Source organism: Centruroides sculpturatus, unplaced genomic scaffold (assembly GCF_000671375.1).
Source record: "Centruroides sculpturatus isolate CEXI.00-Female unplaced genomic scaffold, Cexi_2.0 scaffold229, whole genome shotgun sequence".
NCBI lineage: Eukaryota > Metazoa > Arthropoda > Arachnida > Scorpiones > Buthidae > Centruroides > Centruroides sculpturatus.
The window spans coordinates 673211-695545 of NW_019384527.1; the positions used below are offsets into that span (position 1 = coordinate 673211).

The following is a 22335-nucleotide window of genomic DNA, read 5'->3' on the forward strand; positions in this document are numbered from 1 at the left end:
ATTACATTATAGCCAGTTTTATTCGTTTTCACAGAATGCAAGAATTAGGTCCCCCATTTCCAGACTAATTAGAGAATTTTTACATGGGTCTAAAAATATGTTCGATTTCCCGCAAAAATGCAAAAAACCGCCTATAAATCTTGCATGCTGCTTATATTAACACTTCCTTTGTTACTCAACACTTCCATTGTTACACATCTTCGAAGTCAACCACTTTCAACCCCATATGCAAGAATTAGGTCCCCCGTTTCTAGACTAATTAGAGAATTTTTATGTCCAGTCAAACGAATTATTTTCAATTTGATCAATTTTCTGGAACATTTACAATCGTTCTATAATCGAACCAATTCGAATTTGAATTCAAATACAAATTCGAATTAAAACGGTTCAAACATTTTTAAAATTGAAATAGAAAATCTTCGAAGTCAACCACTTTAAACCCCATATCTCCCGCATCCTTATAGCTATCCAGACGCAACCACCATAGTGCACGAATGGAGACTTGGGGCTACTACCACATACAAACACCATTCATGTGCGATGTGTAGTTTTGGCTGAAAAGTGAAATATAGGGACACACACGTCCATTTATATATATATATANGAAACTTTATATTTTCAATTATCAATATTACAAAATGGCAAAAAATTTAATTTTTAAGATAGGGATGGGTTTTATAACAAATTATAAATGCTAATAAAGAGTAAAATTGTAATTAAGTCTGACTTTACTGGAGATATGACACGACCCTCCTTTATCTCCCCACTCCATTGACCTTTAACTACCAAAATTTAATAGCATCAATTTTCCAACTCACAAACCTCCCTGTAAAATTTCAAATTTTCAACAAAAAGCAAAGTAGTTATCAAATTTCAAAAAGGGTGAATAAAATCATACCTTCACACACAAACATCTATACACACAGAAAAAACCTGCAATCTTTTTGCATTTCTCGATGTTCCAAGATCCCAAGTCCAAAACTAAAAATTTTGAGGGGTCATTTTATGATCAATCACAATACTTTCCCTCTGTTATATAAAACAGAGCTGGAAAAATAAAAACTCAAAAACAAATTTTCCAGAAACTCACAAATCACATTTTTGAAGAAGGAAATAAAAATTTATTGAACTTTCATACTAACTACAGTTTATACTGATATTTTGAAAACATGGTTTTGACCATTACTTTCTAATATACATATGTATATAAAATATAAAATTTAAAACTTTGAATAATAAATAAATATATATACTTTTAAATGTTAATATAACTGTTTTTTTTTTTCTAAAACAAAAGATTAAAAGATTTTACTTTTTAAAACATCAGAAAAGATTACCTTATCTTCAATATTAAAGTAAGGTTTAACATAATCCTCATAAAACTTCATAGGAGTTAATGGTCCAATTGAAAAATATGATTTATTTTTGTTATAATATTCCCAAGTGAAAGTTTGTGGGGGTATACCTAAACAGATGGCAGTAATACGATATATCTACAAATAAAAAAGATTTATTAATAAATATAAATATTGATAATAATGAATAAATTACAAAAAAAAAAAAAAAAATAATTAAAATATGAAAAATTAAATAAAACACTAGTTTACTAATTTGCATATGCATAAGATATAACTGTAAAATATACAAAATAATAATCTTATAATAAGGTTCCATTTCCTCATTACTCTAAAATCATTAAGTAATTTCCAAATAAATTTCTTATAATTTCAATATTCAAGCATCATAAGAATGAACAGCATTGCAATTTGGAATAAATGAAATTCAGGATTAATATTTGAGCACTATTTATGGTTTATGAAGTACATTAGACACCCTATAATGCAGGTTCCTATAATGTGGCAAAAAAATTGCGACAGTATTTGTATAAAGACGCTAAAAGGGACTCGTGTTGCGACAGGATTGGTCGAATCTGGACCAATAGTATACGAGCAGCCGAACTACTTACACGCTACAGAGAGTTTAGGCGAGTAAGTTGAGTTTACTATCGTCTGTACAGTATGTAAATTAGGTACTGTAAGTCTAATACAGTACTGTAATTTTATACATTTCTTGTGAAAGAAACATTTCTTATTCAATGGCCATAAAAATTATTTATATTAATGATGTCTCCAAAGGTCAATGAATTTTTCGCAGAAAAATAACTCATCAGAAATTGTGGCCGCCGTTTGGTGCACTGCTCCGCGACGAAAACAGGCTTAAGCAATGGCGACATCGAACGGTGCACACTCGGTAAGTAATCCTACAATTTTTTGTTTATAACATAGTTTATATGGATTATTCTCAAAAAATTATACATGTTTTGGAAATGTTGAGTCGAATTAGTCTAGAATCGATTAATTTTATGGAAGAAAACCTTTCAAACAGCCGTAGTTCGTAAACTTCACACATGTCGGGCTGCGATTGGCTCATGTATTTAAGGATTCCTACAACGTGAAATTCGTATAATGTGGAACGTATCTACGCGTTATAGGGGGGGTCTACTGTAATCAACCTGACTGATTAACTTAATAAAGCATCTAACTTGTATTATTGAAAAAGTTTATTTCTAAAATTTATTTTATATATACAGGGAATATCAGAATGACGTTTTAAAAATTTGGGGGATTGTAGAGGATGAAATTTTGAATGTTTTCATATATGGAACCTTTAGCCAGAAATGTGATATAAAGTTTTTACAGCACTTTGCAGTCGGTATGCTGAATGAAACAGTAGAATACAGTATTTATGACATGTTTTATTGACAAAAAAGTAGAGTACAATCAAATTGTACATTGAATCAGTGGTTGCACTACTTTAGAGTAAATACTCAATGTGATGACCACCAACTTCGTTATATAATGTGCAATGACAAACCATGTTTTGCCCGACTCTCTGTAAGATGCCACGCTCTCCTCTGATAGTATTAAATGCTGTAAAGATGCACTCCGTAAGCTCATGAACTGTTCCTACAGGTGTTGCATACACAAGGGACTTTACATAACCTCAGAGGAAGAAGTCAAGAACAATTAACATGATGTCAATGGATGGAAGAGTAGCTAACAAAGTGAAGGGCGGTCAAGCACTTCCTACCCACTGTAGACACTTTATATCACATTTCCGGCTATGGGTTCCTTATATCAAAACATTCAAAATTTCATCCTCTTCAATCCCCCAAATTTTTAAAATGTCATTCTGATACACCCTGTATATAAATAAAATTCCTTTCTTGCACAAATGCATATCTGTGTTTGTGCATTTATTCTTTATATAATGTTATGTAACAACCCTCAAAAATTTAAAATAAGCTAGATTTTTCAAGGGAAAGAGTAAAAGTCCATAAAATGTTATTTACATGAGAATCAAATCTGTTCAATTCTGCAAAACTTACCCATAAATATAATAAAACTAATTAATTTAAAATAAAATTGCCTATACCAAAATTTATTCAAAATTAATGTGGCCAAGAGATGAATTTTAATATATATTAATGATAAAAATTTTCTGCACTTGTTTATCAAACACATTTATTTAAATCTATCATAAAAATTTTAAAAATTTAAAATTATAATTATGCAATATTAGTGATTTTCACTTGGGCTATAATACATAAAATTATATAGATAAGTAACTTGGATTAAAACAGGCAGTTAAGGTGCCACATTGTATTAAATTTAATAATTAGAAATAGATTTAGAAATAAAAGATTCATTTGGAACAGAACTCAAACCCATAACTTCTTACTGTGCAGATGCAGTGCCAATTATACTACCTTATGGATCCTGTGTAATCTTCGCTACCATAGAGGTCATTCATGAATCTTTTCTTCAAGAACATTCTACATTATTTATAATTATTAAATTTAATACAAGATTTCATACATGACTTATTAAATTACTAAATTTAATATGACTTATAACCACTATCTTTAGTCCAAATTATGTAATCCTTATAATTAATTGGCCATATTATAACCCAAATAAAAATCTGGTCGATCATAATAATATTATAGTAAGTTGGACTAGGTTTTATATGTAATTTATAAATTATATTAAAATAACTGATTAAAACATTTCTTATTCTGGCAATAGGATAAAAACAAAATATCTTACTTCATCCATTTGTTGGCTAATTGTTTTATTAATTTCTTCTTCAGATGTCTGATTATCAACTAATACTCTTAAATCTCTGGCATATTCTCTAAGCTAAAAAGTAAAAATAATATAATATAGTATTTACATAAAAATATGAATTAAAACAGTGAGAGACCGATCCTGACGATTTTGAGAGAAAATTCATTTTTTGTCTTTCAAAAAATTTTACCCATTTTTATTACCGGAGAATGATTGCATCTCTCTCTTTGAAGTCGTTTCCTTTCCCAGGGAACTCATTGAATGTGCCACTGGGAACCAAGAGGAAAAATTCCTGATTGGTGAAAAAAGTTAATGTGATTTGGAAGTATAAAAAGAGTGACTGAAGGATAAGGGGTCGTCGAGAGTTTGCCAGTGCATCAATCAAGTGCTCTTAAAAAAAAAACCAAGAGAGATCGTATCCAGGATTTCATACTCTATGTTGTTTGACACCTTTGAACTCCATGGATTATTTTATACTTCCATTTCTCTTGGTTTGACTACCATCCTAGGAAAAGAAAAATTAATGTCTCCCCAATCACTCCAACTGACCGACAACAACTGACATATGTCCGAACAAGTCAGAGATCCAGAATCCACACTATTAAGTGCAGTAAAGGTATATATATACCAACTTGCAGCTTCTTGTAAACTCTCTCTCTTGACTATTATTCGATAGCATAGAACTATGTATTCTCTTTTTTGTTGAATTAAATTGGTTATTTTAATTGTTAACCTTGTATCCTTGTGATTCACTTCCGATTTGTCTCTCAATTCTCCTCCATCCTGAATCTGATCGCCTGTCCACGTAACCGCTCACACGAATTCCGAATTTGCGGCCATTAAGGTTTCTGTCTCTATCCTAGAAGACACAGACCTTCAGTCCTGATGAGGCAGTCCTGATGAGGCACTAAAGAGGTGTCGATCCTCTGGTCACAAAACTATCATGAAATAACCAAGAATCGCCTGAAAGATCAGGCTAGAATTTGGCTAATTAAATGATTAATATAAAGTAATTTGTTACTAGAGGTAGACATAAAACTATCATATTGAGTAAGTCAATAATTAATGTAATTTTTAAAAAAAATTTTGAAGAACAAAACTGATTAATTTAATTTATGTAAAATGTATTTACTACTCCATTTCATTACTGTCACTGAAGTCAATTTTTCAGTTCTATTCCAATAGAAGATTTCTATTTTTGACCTTATGAAAGACTCAATATAATTTCTAACTTGTAAATTCATGTATTTTTTCCCTCTAAGTGGTGAAGGGGGAAAGAAAGATACTGTTTATTTCTGCAGATAAGATGATAGTTTAATTATAAAAAAAAGGCCCCCAAAATCTGGGTCGTCTTATAGGGCAGATACAAAAAACAATTTAAATTTATATAAATTAAAACTAAAATAAATATTAAAATAATGGGATTGGTTTATTATGGTAATTTAGTTAGAGAAAGAAAAGACTACTACTATTACTATTACATCAGTTTATAGAATAATTGGCATGATAACTATTTTAAATTTTAGAATACAGTAAAAACAACTGAAAAATATAATATACTATTAGATAACATATGTAAATAACACAGGAGATTTAAGCTCTATAAAAATGATTTTATCATCAATAATTTTCAAATTATAACCGTAACACATATATCATGAAATACTTACTTTACTTTTAAGAAGTCGATTCAACTTTCCAGAATTCTCACAGCTGTAAGATTCAGGAAAGCATTTCTTTGGAATAAGACCATAACGTAAAATTAAATTCACAAGCATATCCCATTGTCCTCCATCACAAGAAGGATCACTGAGCAAAAATGACACTAAACGGCCATCCACTGGTTCACCTCTTCTAGCAGTTTCCACAATAGCATTTAGAAAATAATTAGATCTTTCAATCTGAAATATAAAATTGACACTTAAAAAATACTTAATCTCATTTTTATAAAACTGCAAGAAATTGCTATACTTTATCTTCTATAAAATAAGGTGTTTATATATATAAAAACACCTTATTGACAAGACCACGTCTTGTTTATAAAATCATATTGCTGGTTGGCTTACCAGCTTAGAGGTATGAAGGAGTACATGTCAGGAGTTGCAATTTGGCACAGAGTATTAAGTGCCCAATTCATGTGCACATAAAAAGACCAGACTTGTAGGTACTCAGAGATTTGAGAACAGAGTCAAAATAAAATACAAAATGACAACACTCTCTACAAACAGGCAGTAGTGTGAGATTTAAGCATGTGTTGCTCATTGAAAAGTTGGAAATCAAATGTTGCTAAATCAAATTTTGATGAACAAATCTTTGAAAAATCCCATTTACCTGTCCTGTGTTATTCTCAACATATCTCTGGTCGTGACATGCTGACTTTGACCAGTTGACCCAAGATATCTCATTTCAGTATCGGAACGTTTTTGAAAGTAGACAGTGCTAGTTGTTATAATTTTGGACGATATAATGGCCAGGATTTTTTTTTCAAAAACAGGAAATTTTCTTAGGCATCGACAAAAATTCAACGCAGGGTGACACACAACAGAGAAATTTCAAAATTGAATAGGCTAATTTCACCAAAAATGCACTGTGGATGACCTCGTAGTCATGGCCATGGCTGGTGAAGTTTGAACGATTGTGCTCAAAACCACTGATACAAATAAGAAAACAAGACCCACCTTGAGCATGAAAGTGATCCCACTTAGTAGTGAGTCTCTGAGACATAGTCTTGTCCCAAATACGGCTTTGCTGTTTTACTTGTTTTTATATAGCATTTTCTTGCACTATAAATAAACTATTTTAAAAAAACTGTTTATATTAATGATATTCTGTTGTGAAATTATCTTATTATATATCCGTTTAGATTTGTCTTGTAAATTATAACAAATAAATGATTATTATTAGTTTAAAGAGTAAAAAACTTTTAATGATGATAATAGAAATGCCAAACTAAATGAACAGAGATAACATTATATGTAATAAATAAAAGTCTTCAGCTGAATATTTAATTTATAAAATTGAATTAATCATGTGTAAATTATACAAATAAAATTAAATCTTACTTTGTCCCAAAAGAAAAGATGTGCCTGACTAAATTCAAATTCTTCTAATTCATAATGTTTCATAAAAGGAATTCTTATCACATTTAAGCAAGCAAATATCCAACAACGTCCAGAACTCTTTTGATTAGTCACAGGCTTTGCATCAATATCAACCTAGAATAATATAAATGATAAATTAATCAAAGGCATAATTATAAATATAAAAATAAATTTTAAAAAATGTTTAAATTTATGTATTAGTGGAAATACTTTTATTCTTTAAGTATTTTAATTCTGCCAAAAATAATCCAGTTTCTTCTCTAAAATCATTTAAACCTTTTTATGATCTACTAGCTGCAAGGACCCGCTTCACTGGGCAAAAAATAATGTTAGTGAAGATTAAGATAATTACATTATAGCCAGTTTTATTCGTTTTCACAGAATGCAAGAATTAGGTCCCCCATTTCCAGACTAATTAGAGAATTTTTACATGGGTCTAAAAATATGTTCGATTTCCCGCAAAAATGCAAAAAACCGCCTATAAATCTTGCATGCTGCTTATATTAACACTTCCTTTGTTACTCAACACTTCCATTGTTACACATCTTCGAAGTCAACCACTTTCAACCCCATATGCAAGAATTAGGTCCCCCGTTTCTAGACTAATTAGAGAATTTTTATGTCCAGTCAAACGAATTATTTTCAATTTGATCAATTTTCTGGAACATTTACAATCGTTCTATAATCGAACCAATTCGAATTTGAATTCAAATACAAATTCGAATTAAAACGGTTCAAACATTTTTAAAATTGAAATAGAAAATCTTCGAAGTCAACCACTTTAAACCCCATATCTCCCGCATCCTTATAGCTATCCAGACGCAACCACCATAGTGCACGAATGGAGACTTGGGGCTACTACCACATACAAACACCATTCATGTGCGATGTGTAGTTTTGGCTGAAAAGTGAAATATAGGGACACACACGTCCATTTATATATATATAAAAATGAACGTATGTGTCCCTATATATATATATATAGATAATGTTGCAAATTGTTCATAGTGATACAACAAACTTTATTTTAATAACGAAAGTTTGTCTGTTATTTTTTGTTTGTTTAGAATTTGTCTTAGTTCACTCAAGAAATCAAAAGAAAATTAACACGTTAATCGCCATCCGACATGCTGGCGGTTGTACCAATCAGTCTTGCGCACAGCCATACAATGTACTGGTGGTTGTAGTAATTAGGCCCGCAAACAGCCATATGACCATTGGCAGTCAGAGCCAACTTTATAGATGTGCGTGAGAGACCACCACTAGAATGTAAAAAAATGTTTTATGAAGCCAGGAGTGAAACTATATAGGTTATAGTGACATCAGGCAGTCAAATGGCTCTGTACGGCTCAAACCAGCATGACTGCCGGTGTGTCGGACAGTGGTCAATGTGTTAAGATCTCTCTTACTCAGAAAAAACAGCAAGGAAACCTTTTTCAAAAGTATAGAATTTTTTGTTTGATTCCATAACTGAGATGCAAATGGTAGAGGCATCTATATCATGATGATCCACACATCGTTCTGGTCAGGTCAGTCTGATAAGTGAATAGTTTTTGAGGGAATGTAATATATTAACTTTAGGAAAAGAATGAGATAAATACATTTTACCCTTTTCTCCATGTTATGGTAACATATTAACAAGGCAGCTTCAATTGACCCAACTGTGACAAAAGACCAGACCATTAACTACACAGTTCCTCATCAAGCCTGATGAGAACTATTTAATATCTAATATTTAGCCAAATGTATACAGTATTTTGATGATAGTCCAATGTCAGAAAGACAGACTATAATATAGTGAGTGATTACAATCAGCATGTTTTAAAAAAACACCAATAAAATGAATTCTCAAGTTAAAATGAATTTTGCCATTGCCCTGGCAAAAGGTCATTGTCACAACGTTAATTTTCATGCAAAATAGCAAGCAAAAATTTTATCAGAATTTGTTAAACTGAATTGTAAATTATCTTCATAACCCCCAAGAAATAATGCTATTTCCAATAATGGTTGCTTTTTTCACTTTTCAATATGGACAGTAAAATGTGGTACTGCAATAAATGTTCCATTTTGAGTAGAATAAATTTTCCTCTCCTAGTAAACAAAGACAGGTTCGACCTCAAATTGTAGAGCAATTCAGACATCTGATTTTAGCAGATCATTCTACTGTACTCAGAAAATAGGAGTTACAGTTTAAGATTGTCCCACACCTTTAAATAAATGTGGTTTCATGAAAACACATACTAATTTGCTTATCAGGGAGTGCATACAGCGATGACAGGTTTGGCTTCTTTTTTTTTACTCTTTTGGTGCCAAAAAAATATTTTCTATTTTTTCAAACAAAAGAAAAAAAAATTAATTTTAGCTGTGTTTTGTTTGACCACTCTGATAGACTATTGCACAATTCAACAGAAAATACCATCTCCTCCTCATTTTGTTTGATTTGAAAATCATTTAAAACATTAATTTGGTTTTGTAAGTAAATTTATTTTTAATTTGATTTAATAAATTAATACAGAGAGACTATAATATAGTGAGTGATTATAATCAGCATGTCTTAAAACAAACACCAAGAAAATTAAAAATATTATAATTTAGAAATTTTGATTGTCTATTACATCTTAACTCAATTATACAAACTTGACCTTGACTTTGAAAATCATTATTATGAATTTTTGATAATGCAAACGAACTGCCATTTCCCTAGTGATTCTTATTAATATGAATTGACTGTACACAAAAAAATAAATACTTGTTTATGATTTCTTTTCTTTCCTATACAGTGGCAATGAAAATGTTAATGATAAATATATATTTAAGATTAAATAAAAAATTAAAACTATTTTTTAATTTATTAAAAAAACAATTCATTCAGAATAACTGGCTTACCTTATGGCTGAAAACATGACTGACTTGTTGGAGATTGAGACGGTTCAAGCAAAGTTCAAATGGATCATGTTTTGTGCATGCATTAAGAGCAAGTAAATTTTTTGGATCACTTTCAAATGACTTTTGAAATTGATTTAACCTCTCTGGAGTTAAAGCTGGAAAGTAAAATAAAAGTTATTAAATAATGATATTTTACATAAAACAACATTTAAATAATTTTAATGAGACAGCCAAAGACAATATAAAATATTCACAATCTGAAAGAAACAACAAGTCTTCACTTTTTGTTCTTCTTTCATGACCTCAGGAACAAAACAATCTCTACAGGCAGAGTCAATCTTTTATTTGAGGCTTTGTCTGCCTTGTTACATAAAAACATTTAAAAACAATTCCCAGATGGTGGCACAATCACAAGAAAAATATTTTAATTAATACGAAAAGTTTTTCATTTAAAAAATTTAGCTTGTAAAAGGAGGACAGGAAGTGAAGACTTGTTGTTTTTCCAAATTGTGAAAATTTAAATAAGTTGAATATATTTCATGTAGATGTCAAAGTATGTGAAATTTTAGATGCTGGTGACATCAAAATTACACTAATTCAAAAATTAATATACATTTTAAGACTAAATTATATAGTCTTTTGATGTCTTTTCTCACACCTCAGGAAAATAAGTCTTATGGCAGAGTTGACCTTTTATTAGAGGATGCTCATCTCCTCATTATGCAAAATGTTACAGGACTTCCTTCTGATGACAGCACAAATAAAAAATATAATTTGATAAAATTGCCAGGACTATAATTACAATTATAGTTCTGGCAATTTTATCAAATACGCTAATTCTAATTAATACTTTTCATCTTTGAAGTGAGAAGTTATCTACAACTTAAAATAATTTTTTTAGGATATACTTTTGTCTTCATATGACAATTTAGAGTTTAGCAAACACATCTACACACTAGAAATATATAACTGATACAGGATTCTCAAATTTGGCCACCAGGTCAATTCTGTAAAATTCTCCAAATTTTTTTATAAATCACATTATAAAAGAAGTAATTTGAATAATTATGTTTGTTTTCTAAAAATTAATGAATACAGAATTGCAATTTAAAAAATTCTAAATTTATTTATCAACCAGTTTTCAACAAGACTCAAAGTGGAAAATATATATATCATATAAAAATCTAATATCTATCTTGTAAGGTTAGATCATATTTAAAGTTGAAATATGATCTAACAAAATTTTAGTTTTACTATTTTACAACATACAGCAAAATCTGATTTTTGTTATCACGGATATTATTGTCAATTATCTAATGTTAAAATTAAAAAGCATGTCCCAAAACATACACATAAACCTTTGAAAATAACACTCACCAATACCACAATCTAGTAAAAAGTATAAATTTTACTGTAAACGAATGACTTCATCTGTATATAATGGACATTTTCAAGTTTAATTCCACATTCAGTACAAAACAATAAAGTTGAATTAAATACTTAGGACTATTAGAATGTTTTTTAAATGAGCAAAATTCTAAGAATGTGCAATGAACTGAACATGCTTGATATGGACCGGTGGTAGTTGAAAAGTGTTGTTCACTAACAGCACTTTTCAAAATATAGAGATTAAATCAATTTCTTTGGAGTTAACTGCTGTTCTCAATGAGCTAGAATACACTACATAGAATGGCTATAGCAACACCATCTTTAAAGAAAATTAAATATACATATATATAGCTGCCATTTTCCTTTTAGTCAAGGGGTGTGCCATTTGTTATGTGAGGCAATGAGTTAGAACATTCTAACTCATTGTGCAAAAGTGTGCAAAAGAAAGGACGAGTTTTAACTCTTAAATGAGATTAAGTAGTCATTTTGATTCACTCTTTTTTTAATTTTTGAAGTAAATAACAAGACATTTCTTTTGTGAGGGACGAACAGATCCACAATAAAGTGTTATTTTAAATTTCAATCATTGGAAACTTTAATCGGTTAAATTCAAGCGTTTTATCGAGTTAGGCTAAAAGCCATAAAAACTATTTCCCACGGAGTTTGTTCCTTGTTGAGTTGGATCCAGTTAGTCAGGGATGTGTCACCAGGAACTTTCGATGGAGAATCCATATTGGACGCCAGACTCTTAACAACAATCACCTGACCTAATGGAAAAACCCAACAGGAATTACAAGAAAAAACCCTCAAGAAGAAGAGAGAGTCGTCTTCAAAAGGTCCGCCCAACAAAGTCGTCCTCCAGAATTAAAATCGTGACCCAGGATTAAACCCGAGAGGAAAAAATCGTGCCTGATTAAGCCTCTACACTCCTCCGTACCTCCACACCAGTGAACGGACAAGATTCAGAACTAGTGGAAAGAACAGTCCGTCGACAAGGCATTTATCAACCCGCGATTCGTTTGTAAACTCTCTCTCTCGACGGGCCTCTCTTGAATAGTGGAACTATGACCGAAATTGACTCTCTTTGTATTTCCTTTAGTTTCATTAAAATTGTCAATTGTTAGCAACCATGGAATCCGATTAAGTCACTTCCTCATCNAAAAAAAAAAAAAAAAAAAAAAAAAAAAAAAAAAAAAAAAAAAAAAAAAAAAAAAAAAAAAAAAAAAAAAAAAAAAAAAAAAAAAAAAAAAAAAAAAAAAAAAAAAAAAAAAAAAAAAAAAAAAAAAAAAAAAAAAAAAAAAAAAAAAAAAAAAAAAAAAAAAAAAAAAAAAAAAAAAAAAAAAAAAAAAAAAAAAAAAAAGAGACAAGAGGTGAAGGTCGGGCGCGAGAAGAGACAGCAGGAGTTGCACGAGCAGAGCCCACAGGAGGAGCCGCATTAGGCGGATTAGGAGGGATGATTCCATTGATACCTTCCTTTGCGGGGGACACAGAGGGCCTTAAGGTCACCGATTTTTTTGAGTCTAGACGAAATCGCAAAGTTAACTAGTTGGAGTAAAGCACAATGTTTAGGAATCGCAAAGTTAAAATTAACGGGGATAGCCCAAGAATTTGCATGGAAGGATGCAAAAATGAAGGAGGTGGTGACGTATGAGGAGTTTATAAAACTCATGATTAAGAGATTTGATAGAGAGCCAATTTCTTTATGTTTACAAAAATTCCATGCCTGTGTCCAAGGGCGAGACGAAGATGTACAAACCTATGCCGTGCGATTACAGACCTTGGTAATCGCACGGCATGGTTTGTACATCTTCGATGCCGTTGGTAGAACAAACTAGCGGGGATGCGCAAGAAAGGGAAGTTATCAAAAGATGTCAACAAAAAGAGAGGGACGAAAGATTGCTGGTGCAATTCCTCAGCGGCTTAAATGAGCGTATAAAAAGACAAGTGATGTTGCGAGATCCGGAGACATTCGATAAGGCGGTGCAGGCAGCCATCAGCGAGGAAACTATTGAACAATTAACGGCGAAATCACGAGTGATAGTCAGGAACATAAACAATCCTATCTATCCGAAAAAGGATCCTAGTGAAGCGCATCAAAAGCAATTAGAGGATATTTTAGCAAAACTTCAGGAGCAATTGAGATGATTAGGAACTCAGGAAAGAAGTCAGGGCAACCCTCCACGCTGAAATCCCATATCTGGGCACCCCAGAGCTTATGGCGACTGAACACAATATCAACCCTGAGGACGACTGGATAATGGCTCGCGAGGGTCCCGATATCCTTACTGGGATTGAACTAGAATTGAAAATAGGGATGCTGCATATGCTCCCCGAGATGGGACCAGGAATGTATCAAGGGGACAGAGAATCGAAAGAGCTCGAACAAATTCCCAGCCCCCTAGGAGGCAGACATACAGCAGAATTAACAAAGTAAATTGGTGGGAATGCAGAATGCCATATAATAAATCGGCTCGACCCTTTCAGTCTTCCCAAGTGGGTTATCATGGATTATATTGAGAGTTTCGATCCCCGACACTGAGAAACTCATATAGCTCCCAAAGGAGAATGCTTTTGATGTCTCAAGGTAAAGGAGGAATCCGAGCACTAGGCCGGGATTCTGAACTTAGTTTATTGTGTAAAATTGACGGATATACGGCTCGACTGGCTATAGATACAGGGTCTGAAGTCACGCTTCTATCCCGATCATTGGTTCACAAGGTAGCTGGTGTAGAACTTAATTAGAAAAAAGGAGAGATTTTGTTCCAAAGTGTTATGGGCCATGGAATAACCACCTATCATCAAGGTTCATTTTGATATGAGACCTTTGCAATTTTCTCATTCATGTTATGTCGTGGATGATCAGATTACACATCCTTTTGATGGACTGCTAGGAAGAGATATTATAAAAACCCAACAGTTGATGATTAATCTAGCAAGAGAAACATTAACCCTCCCAAGGGGAGAGGAAATTCCATTTCGGAAAAACTCTGATGCTCACAAATCATATATTTTAAAGCCAGAAGAGAAAAACCGACCTTGTAAAGGCACACAGAGCCAGTCTAAAGGTTACTCGATTCTTAATCGATCAACAACTAAAGTCACCCATAGCCAAAGAAAAATTCTAATCCCGAACAAACTCGAGATGTCCTCTTATTGGAGGATTGTAATCTTCCCCCGAGATCCAAAATAATTATGATGGCCAATATATCGGGGTTAAGACAAAAAGGCAAAATCGGAGTTATCGAATCCAGTGTTATTAGCCAGGAGGGGGTCGTAGGAACAGATATCCTAGCAAAAACTATGAAGGGAGGACAAGTACCAGTCCATATAACTAACCTTTCCACCCAACCTAGGAAAATAGCGAAAGGCAAATGTGAAGGAATCTTTTTAAGAGCAGTAGAAGACAAATCTCCCATAAAGCCCTGCTCTATCAATAAATCCTCTACTCCTGGATCTTACCAGAGAAAAATTCAGTCAATTATTCAATTGGTCCCACATCGGAAAAGGGAAAAAACAGCCTTTATTAGACCTCTTGTACAAATATCGACATGTCTTTGCCACTCACGATTATGATTTGGGATATTGTCAAGTCGTGGAACACGAAATCAATACCGGAGATGTTTCTCCCATATACCAACCTCCATATCGAATACCCTATGCTCAAAGAGAAAAAATGAATGAAATCATTGATGAGTTATTAGATCATGGAATAATATCGCATTCAAAATCCCCCTGGTCAGCACCTGCATTATTAGTCAAGAAAAAAGAGCTGGGGCTATGGCGCCTTGTCATAGATTATCACAAGCTCAATAAAGTTACAAAAACGGATCCATATCCATTACCTTTAGATCAGGAAGCCCTCAGTTTGATGGGAAAAGCAAAATATTTTTCGACAATGGACACCCTTTCAGGGTTCTGGCAATTAGCCCTGAGAGATAAAGAAAAGTCCGCCTTTTCTAGCCCAGACGGTCATTATCAGTGGAATCGGATGCCAATGGGTCTTTGCGGGAGCCCTGCATCCTGGCAAAGGGTGGCAGACTTCATCCTTCATGGATTAAAAGGGAAAACTTGCCTCGTCTATATGGACGACATCTTGACTTTTAGTTCCGACTTCCAAACTCATCTCTCACGATTAGAACAAATTTTCCAACGCCTTGCTGCCGCTGGCTTAAAACTAAAACCAAAGAAATTTCATTTCTTGCAGCGACAAATTAAATTCTTGGGCCACAATGTTTCTGATGAAGGGATAAGACCGGATCCCGACAAAATCAATTGCGTATTGACTTTTCCCAAACCTACTAACAAACATGATATCAAGTCGTTCCTAGGGTTAACTGGATATTACCGGCACCACATAAAATCTTATGCAGATATCGCAAAGCCACTGACCGATCTCTTAAAGAATGACGCTCAATTCCAATGGGGAGAAGAGCAAGAGCAGAGTTTCAAGAGATTAAAAGAAATCATTACTTCAGCCCCACTATTAAAATCTCCTGATTTTACCAAACCTTTTATACTGGCTACAGATGCTTCTAATGAGGCTATAGGAGCAGTATTATCACAAGAGGATGAAAGGGGCGAAATGACAATCGCTTATGCCAGTTACATAGTGAGGAAACTATTGAGAAGGAATGCCTACCAGTTGTTTGGGCTTCCAAATATTTCAAACCTTATTTATATGGAAGGAAATTCATTATTCTCACTGACCACAGACCCTTGAAATGGCTCATGAACAACAAAGACTCTAGCACAAACTCTCGAATAGCCCGTTGGATTATATTTTTGCAAGAATTTGAGTTTGAAGTAAGGCATAAAGCAGGAGAATGCCATAGAAATGCTGATGCTATAAGTCGCATTCCTATCTGACAAATTGTAGAGACTGAAGACGACCTTGACCCAAAATACTCCAAAGCCCAAATCAGAGATTTACAGAGACGAGATCCAAAATGGAATCCTATAATTCAGCAACTAGAAGATGGAACCACACAAGATCCAAATCTTAAGAACCAATTCTTCCTAGATGAGGAAGGAGCTCTTTATCATTTACAACCTAGCAATCAAGAAGACTTCCTAGAACAATTAGTTATTCCATCCGTATTGATTCCATATATACTACATACTTATCATGATACTCCTGTCGGAGGACATTTGGGAGTCCAAGGAATGCAACAAAAACTCCAGACCTTATTTTATTAACAGACCATGAATAAGGATATAAAAAATCATTGCCAAGAATGTCTACGATGTGCTATACACAAGCGAAAAGACAAACAAACAGAAGCGGAACTACAGTTATTCGCTCCCCTCACACATTTATTTGAACGGACTGCTATGGACATTATCGGTCCTTTGCCTATTATGACCAACGGAAATAAATACATTTTAGTCTTTGTCGACCATTTCAGCTGATATGCAGAAGCAATACCTTTACCCAATATTCATAGCAAAACTATTGCCAAAGCCTTCGTTACCAACATTATTTTACGCCATTCAACTCCTGTACAACTTCTTGCCGATTGAGCCCCAAATTTAATCTCCAAGATGTTCAAGGAAGTATGCGAATTGCTTCATATTAAGCGACTTCTTACAACCGTTTATCACCCTGCATGTAATGGGATAGTTGAAAGATTCAATAAAACTCTCGTTGATATTATCTCACACTACGTATCCAAAGACCAAAAAGACTGGGATGAATGGATTCCTTATGCCTTATTTGCATATAACACTACCGTCCACGCTTCTACGAATGACAGTCCATTCTTTCTGTTGTATGGACGAGACCCAATTTACCCCTTTGACCTTATCACCCATCCGACCAGAACTAAATACGATGTAGAAGATAACTTTGCATCGGAACTCCACCTTCGAATGGCCAGTCAATTAGCACAAGAATATGCCAAAGCCGCAGCCAGAGAATGTCAAAAAATACATCGCCAAACTCATAAAATTCCTACATACCAGGTAGGAGATCGAGTCTTCCTTAACGAGGTTGTCTTACCTCAAGGGTTAAAAAGAAAATTAGCACCCCGATGGTCCGGCCCATTTCATATCATATCCAAATTAAGTCCTGTCACATTCCTTATCAAAAATATTCAAACGAAGAAACAACCACGTTCATGCTAATAGATTGAAACATTGCACCGCTAGACAAGAATTCAAAAGGTTAGAAAGTTTAGACCGATCTCCTATCCCAACCTCCACACAACCTAAGGTATTATCCCGCCAACCTTCCCTAAGTGCAGACTCATGGGACGAATTTATCCTCACCGAAATTCAACCACAACCAGAAACGGACTTAGAATCAGAGGAAGACGATTCCGAAAATGAAGAAAGAATAATAGAATCTACTCCTAGAGAAGAACCAAGAGAACCTACTTCCTCTCATTCGTATGCATTATGCAGCCGGGGACCAGTGGAAGAACGTCCCTTGATTCTCCCGACACCTAGACGAAGTCGAATTCCCAAACGAAAGGCTAGCCCGCCAAAGGAAGGAAATAGCAGTCAACCAAAATTAACAAGACAGAGTTAATTAAGACAACAGACACAATTAACAAGGGGAGAGTAAAAAGAAAAAAAAACCCGTTTACCTTTGACTAATAACTAATCCTAACATTAAATTCTGGATAAGCTCAATAGGATTGTTAATCGCCCTTCCTTTTTTATCCAGAGTCTCAATGAGCAATCAACGAGCTCCAGTATGTCCGTAACTCGTTCCAGTTTCTTCCTTCAACCTATCTTCCTTATCTCCATACTCTGTACACCTTCAACTGGACTGAGAGAAGAAGCTTATAATCTACAAAAGGGGGTTATCTTTGTGCGTCAGGGAAATTTTTTCATGACAACCAATTATTGGATTCTTATTACTGATATCTCATTCGAACCATATGAGGAACAACTACATCTTTTGCAACGACACTTACAACTTTTAATCACTCTAGTGCAACGACAAGTGCAAAACCCAGAACAAGAGAATGTCGCAGCCCCACGATGGACATTATCAGCCAATGAACTCACCTTGATAAAAACCACCTTAAATGAATACGAAGCCGAATATAGGGAACTAAAAACCTTAGTCACCCTTAACAAGCCCTCCATTACAGGAAAACAAGGTTTAATCAATGCCGGAGGCAAACTTTTAAAATATTTATTTGGAACAGCCACCTCAGAAGATATTGAGACTCTTAATAATAAGATAGCTCAGTTAACAGAATCCACCAATGAATTCATTCATCTTCTTCAATCGCAAGCTACCGTACTTAATGACACCCTCCGTATTACCAAAACCAATTGCCGACAAATCTATTCGTTAATGAAAAAACAAGCTCTACTACAAGAAACCCTCATACAACAACAACATTATCTTACCCTTAAGACCGCCGTGCGATCTACTGAATTCTCCGTTAGAGAATTCCGAACCTCATTACTGGAAATAAGGAACGCCATCGAAACATTAGAACTGGGTCAACTTAGCACTTACTTCCTACCCAAAGAAATGTTATTAAACACCCTACGGGAAATCCAGCTCCAATTACCTGAGGAATATGCTTTCTTGGAAAACCCAAGCCGAGATTCTATTTTTAAATTTTATCAATGGACCTCTATCACCGCCGTAGCGCTACCCAAGATGTTACGTATTTTTGCCAAGATACCTCTCATTACTCCTACCGGATACTTTGATGTATATGAAATCATTCAACTTCCCGTATACTACCCAATGATCAACTCTTTCGTCTACTACAACAACTCATATCCGATCATTACTTTATCCAGGGATCGACAATCCTATATGTTATTATCCTCCTATGACTTAACAAGATGCCAGACAACACCTATTGCCATCTGTACCCCAAATGTTCCAATCTGGCAATCAGTGCGACAAAGCTGTGAATATTCATTGTTCCTTGGAAATGAGAAAACTATTAATCTTTTATGTCCTAGACGACTGATAAGATCTTACGCACCTATTTTTCGTCAAATTGACAATCAAGGAACCTGGGCTATTCTATATCCACATCAATGATCCTCACAGTTAGATGTCCCTTCGACCAAGAAAAGAGAACCTCAGTCATGATCACCAAGATAAATGCCACTGGTATTATAATGCTTCCCAAAACTTGTGTAGGATACTTTCCGGGAATTATTTTAACATCCCATTTCCAACGACAGACCATCCTTAAGGTCAAGAATCTACGACATTTTATTATTCCCTCTATCGATAATATCATCAATCAAACCGAGCTGAAATTAATTCAAACTCACCTCACCCAGAACAAACTTCCCATCTCTACTCCCTATGTGCAAACAGATGCTGATATCATGCAAGCTGACCAATCCTTACACAAAGTGGAATTCGACTTAGAACAACTTCTCACCGCCCAGCATAATCCCACTTATTCTCCTCATATCCTGCAGTCATCGTCTTTCCTCATCTGGACCTCTGTCATCACCATTTTGGGAGTAGTAAATCTCCTTATAACTCTGTATTTTTGTTATCAAAACATCCAATTAAGATCACACTCTCTCCCTCCAAAAGTAAGGGAACATGACCTTGAGATTACTACGCGAGACTCCATACGCCCACCAACGCCAATAGAACCTCGAACCCCCATTCTTATGTAATCATGAATAATGAATAAAATCAATAGCTACATCATACTCTTTCTCTAGATTCCACACACGACTAAGTCTATATAAGTAAGTAACACTTCTTCCAATCCGTAGTACCTATTATTTACTTCTTTACAGAACACACTCACCACTTCTCATATGGATCCTGCCTTGGCCACTCTTCTCAACTGTCCCATCTGCTATTCGCCTATGAAACCACCAATATATCAATGTACCAATGGACATGTGGTTTGTTCGGAATGCCGACCTCGTATTACTCAGTGTCATACCTGTCGAGAAACATTGGGATATATTCGCAATTTAATGGCAGAACAACTTCTCCAAACCATTCCCATTCCATGTACATTCCAAACCTTTGGATGTCCTGAAGTTTTACTCAAAAGCAATCGAAGAGCGCACGAAGAAAATTGTTCCTTTAAGCCCATTCCCTGCCCCTTCCAAGAGGCAGCATGTCCCTGGGAAGAACCTCGACCTCAAATCTATGCTCACATAATCTCTAGCCATCCCCAAGTCATTACCGTAACCCAGGATAATATATATTTCGGAGGAATAGATACCCACATTGAAGAAGGTACCTGGGCTGCCATCTTGGACTACCAATCCCAAAAATTCCTCATCATTGTTAAAAAGCATTGATCCACTTGTCCCTTTTTTTACCATAAAAGCCCCTTCTCGACACTTCCTTTTGTTATATTATTAAATTCAAGAAAGGCAACCACAGCCTTCGGTGGATTTCCACAGTCCAAGTAACATACAGAGAACCTTCAATAACCTCCACTCCCTACTTTGAAATACCCCAGAATCTCCTTCAAAATTTTGGCCATCACTGCAATTTTAAATTTATTCTAAATATTTCCCCCCTTCCAGATGTCCGACGATAGAGAATGGCAAGAAGAGGAATGGTGGAATTCAGCCTCACCCTTACCCGACAATCCTCCACCACCCCACAACTTAATGAAGTGGATTCCGAGGCTCTAACCGCCCTCATCCATCTAGGCAAGATCGCAACTACAAAGACCGCAAACTCCAATGACCCTTATATTACCCATTAATTACAGAAGTCCCTCTCATCTTGAACAAGAACTCCAAGAATTCAATCAAAATTCAACCTCACAAGGGCTATCTGAAATCCAGCCTCATGCCTCACAAATATCCTTATTTACATCCCCCCTTCTCACACAACCCAACTCACAATCAACACAACCCTCCCGTCCACCACACAACCAAGCTCGCCAATCTTAAAAACCCTTTCCGGACACAACCTAAGATAATCCTCGTATATATATTCAATTTATATAATTAGTATATAACTTCATATAACCTTGTATAACCCTATTATATCGTAAGTTCTAACTAAGTCCTTGTATTCAGACTTTTGTAGTCAATTTCAATCTTCTTATCAATAAATAATTTTATTTACTCAGTACACTTCTGCATCATTATGATTTACTCACCATGTAACCACACCAAGAGAGAGAGAGTAGATTATAAATCCATTAAACTTCTGTGTATCGCGAAAAAAATATATTGTCGGAAATAATTAATTAGAATGATAACCATATCATAAAAATAATCATATCCATGTCGGAAATAACTCGTGTTAATATTATTATTCAATCAGAGAGAGAGACTCTTAAATATAATGTGTTCACAAGACGGGTCCTTATAATTTTCAAGTCAAATTTCATCGAAAATCGCAAGAACCTCAAGGAAATACCCTCCATCCTCTACCTTCCATTGAAACTTCAGCTCATTAAAATCGATCTTGCTCACTCAGAACAAGCCCGATTTTGGAAAGGCCGGGGTGATGTGAGGGACAAACAGACCCACAATAAAGTGTCATTTTAAATTTCAATCATTGGAAACTTTAATCGGTTAAATTTGAGCGTTTTATCGAGTTAGGCCAGCGATTCCCAACCTGTGGTACGTGTACCCCTTAGGGTACGCGATAGGTTGTTTAGGGGTACAGAAAAAAGTTAGTTATTATGGCAGAAAAAATAATATATTATGTATCACAAACTAATAGTATTAAAAAATTATTAGATAAAAAATGTTCCTTGCAACAATCACAACTTTATTATACATTTTTTCTTTTAGGTTTTTTTTCTTTAATTTAAAGTTACAATATGTAAAATTAACAATACGGTTACTCACTAAATTTCTTAAATGAGGGGTACAATCTAGAGATATGACATGTCACG

At 34.3% G+C, this 22335-nt stretch overlaps 1 protein-coding gene across 1 annotated transcript in view; it reads right to left on the reverse strand.

Annotated features, from left to right (window-relative positions):
• LOC111622899 (bleomycin hydrolase-like) overlaps positions 1–22335 on the reverse strand; it is a 51720-nt gene that overhangs the window by 21295 nt on the left and 8090 nt on the right. Inside the window, exons 2-6 of the mRNA XM_023365358.1 lie at positions 10118–10272; positions 7193–7345; positions 5801–6031; positions 4110–4202; positions 1338–1493 (exon numbers count right to left, since the gene is read on the reverse strand). Of these exons, the coding sequence (XP_023221126.1) occupies positions 1338–1493; positions 4110–4202; positions 5801–6031; positions 7193–7345; positions 10118–10272 (788 nt within the window). The remainder of the gene's footprint in view (positions 1–1337; positions 1494–4109; positions 4203–5800; positions 6032–7192; positions 7346–10117; positions 10273–22335) is intronic.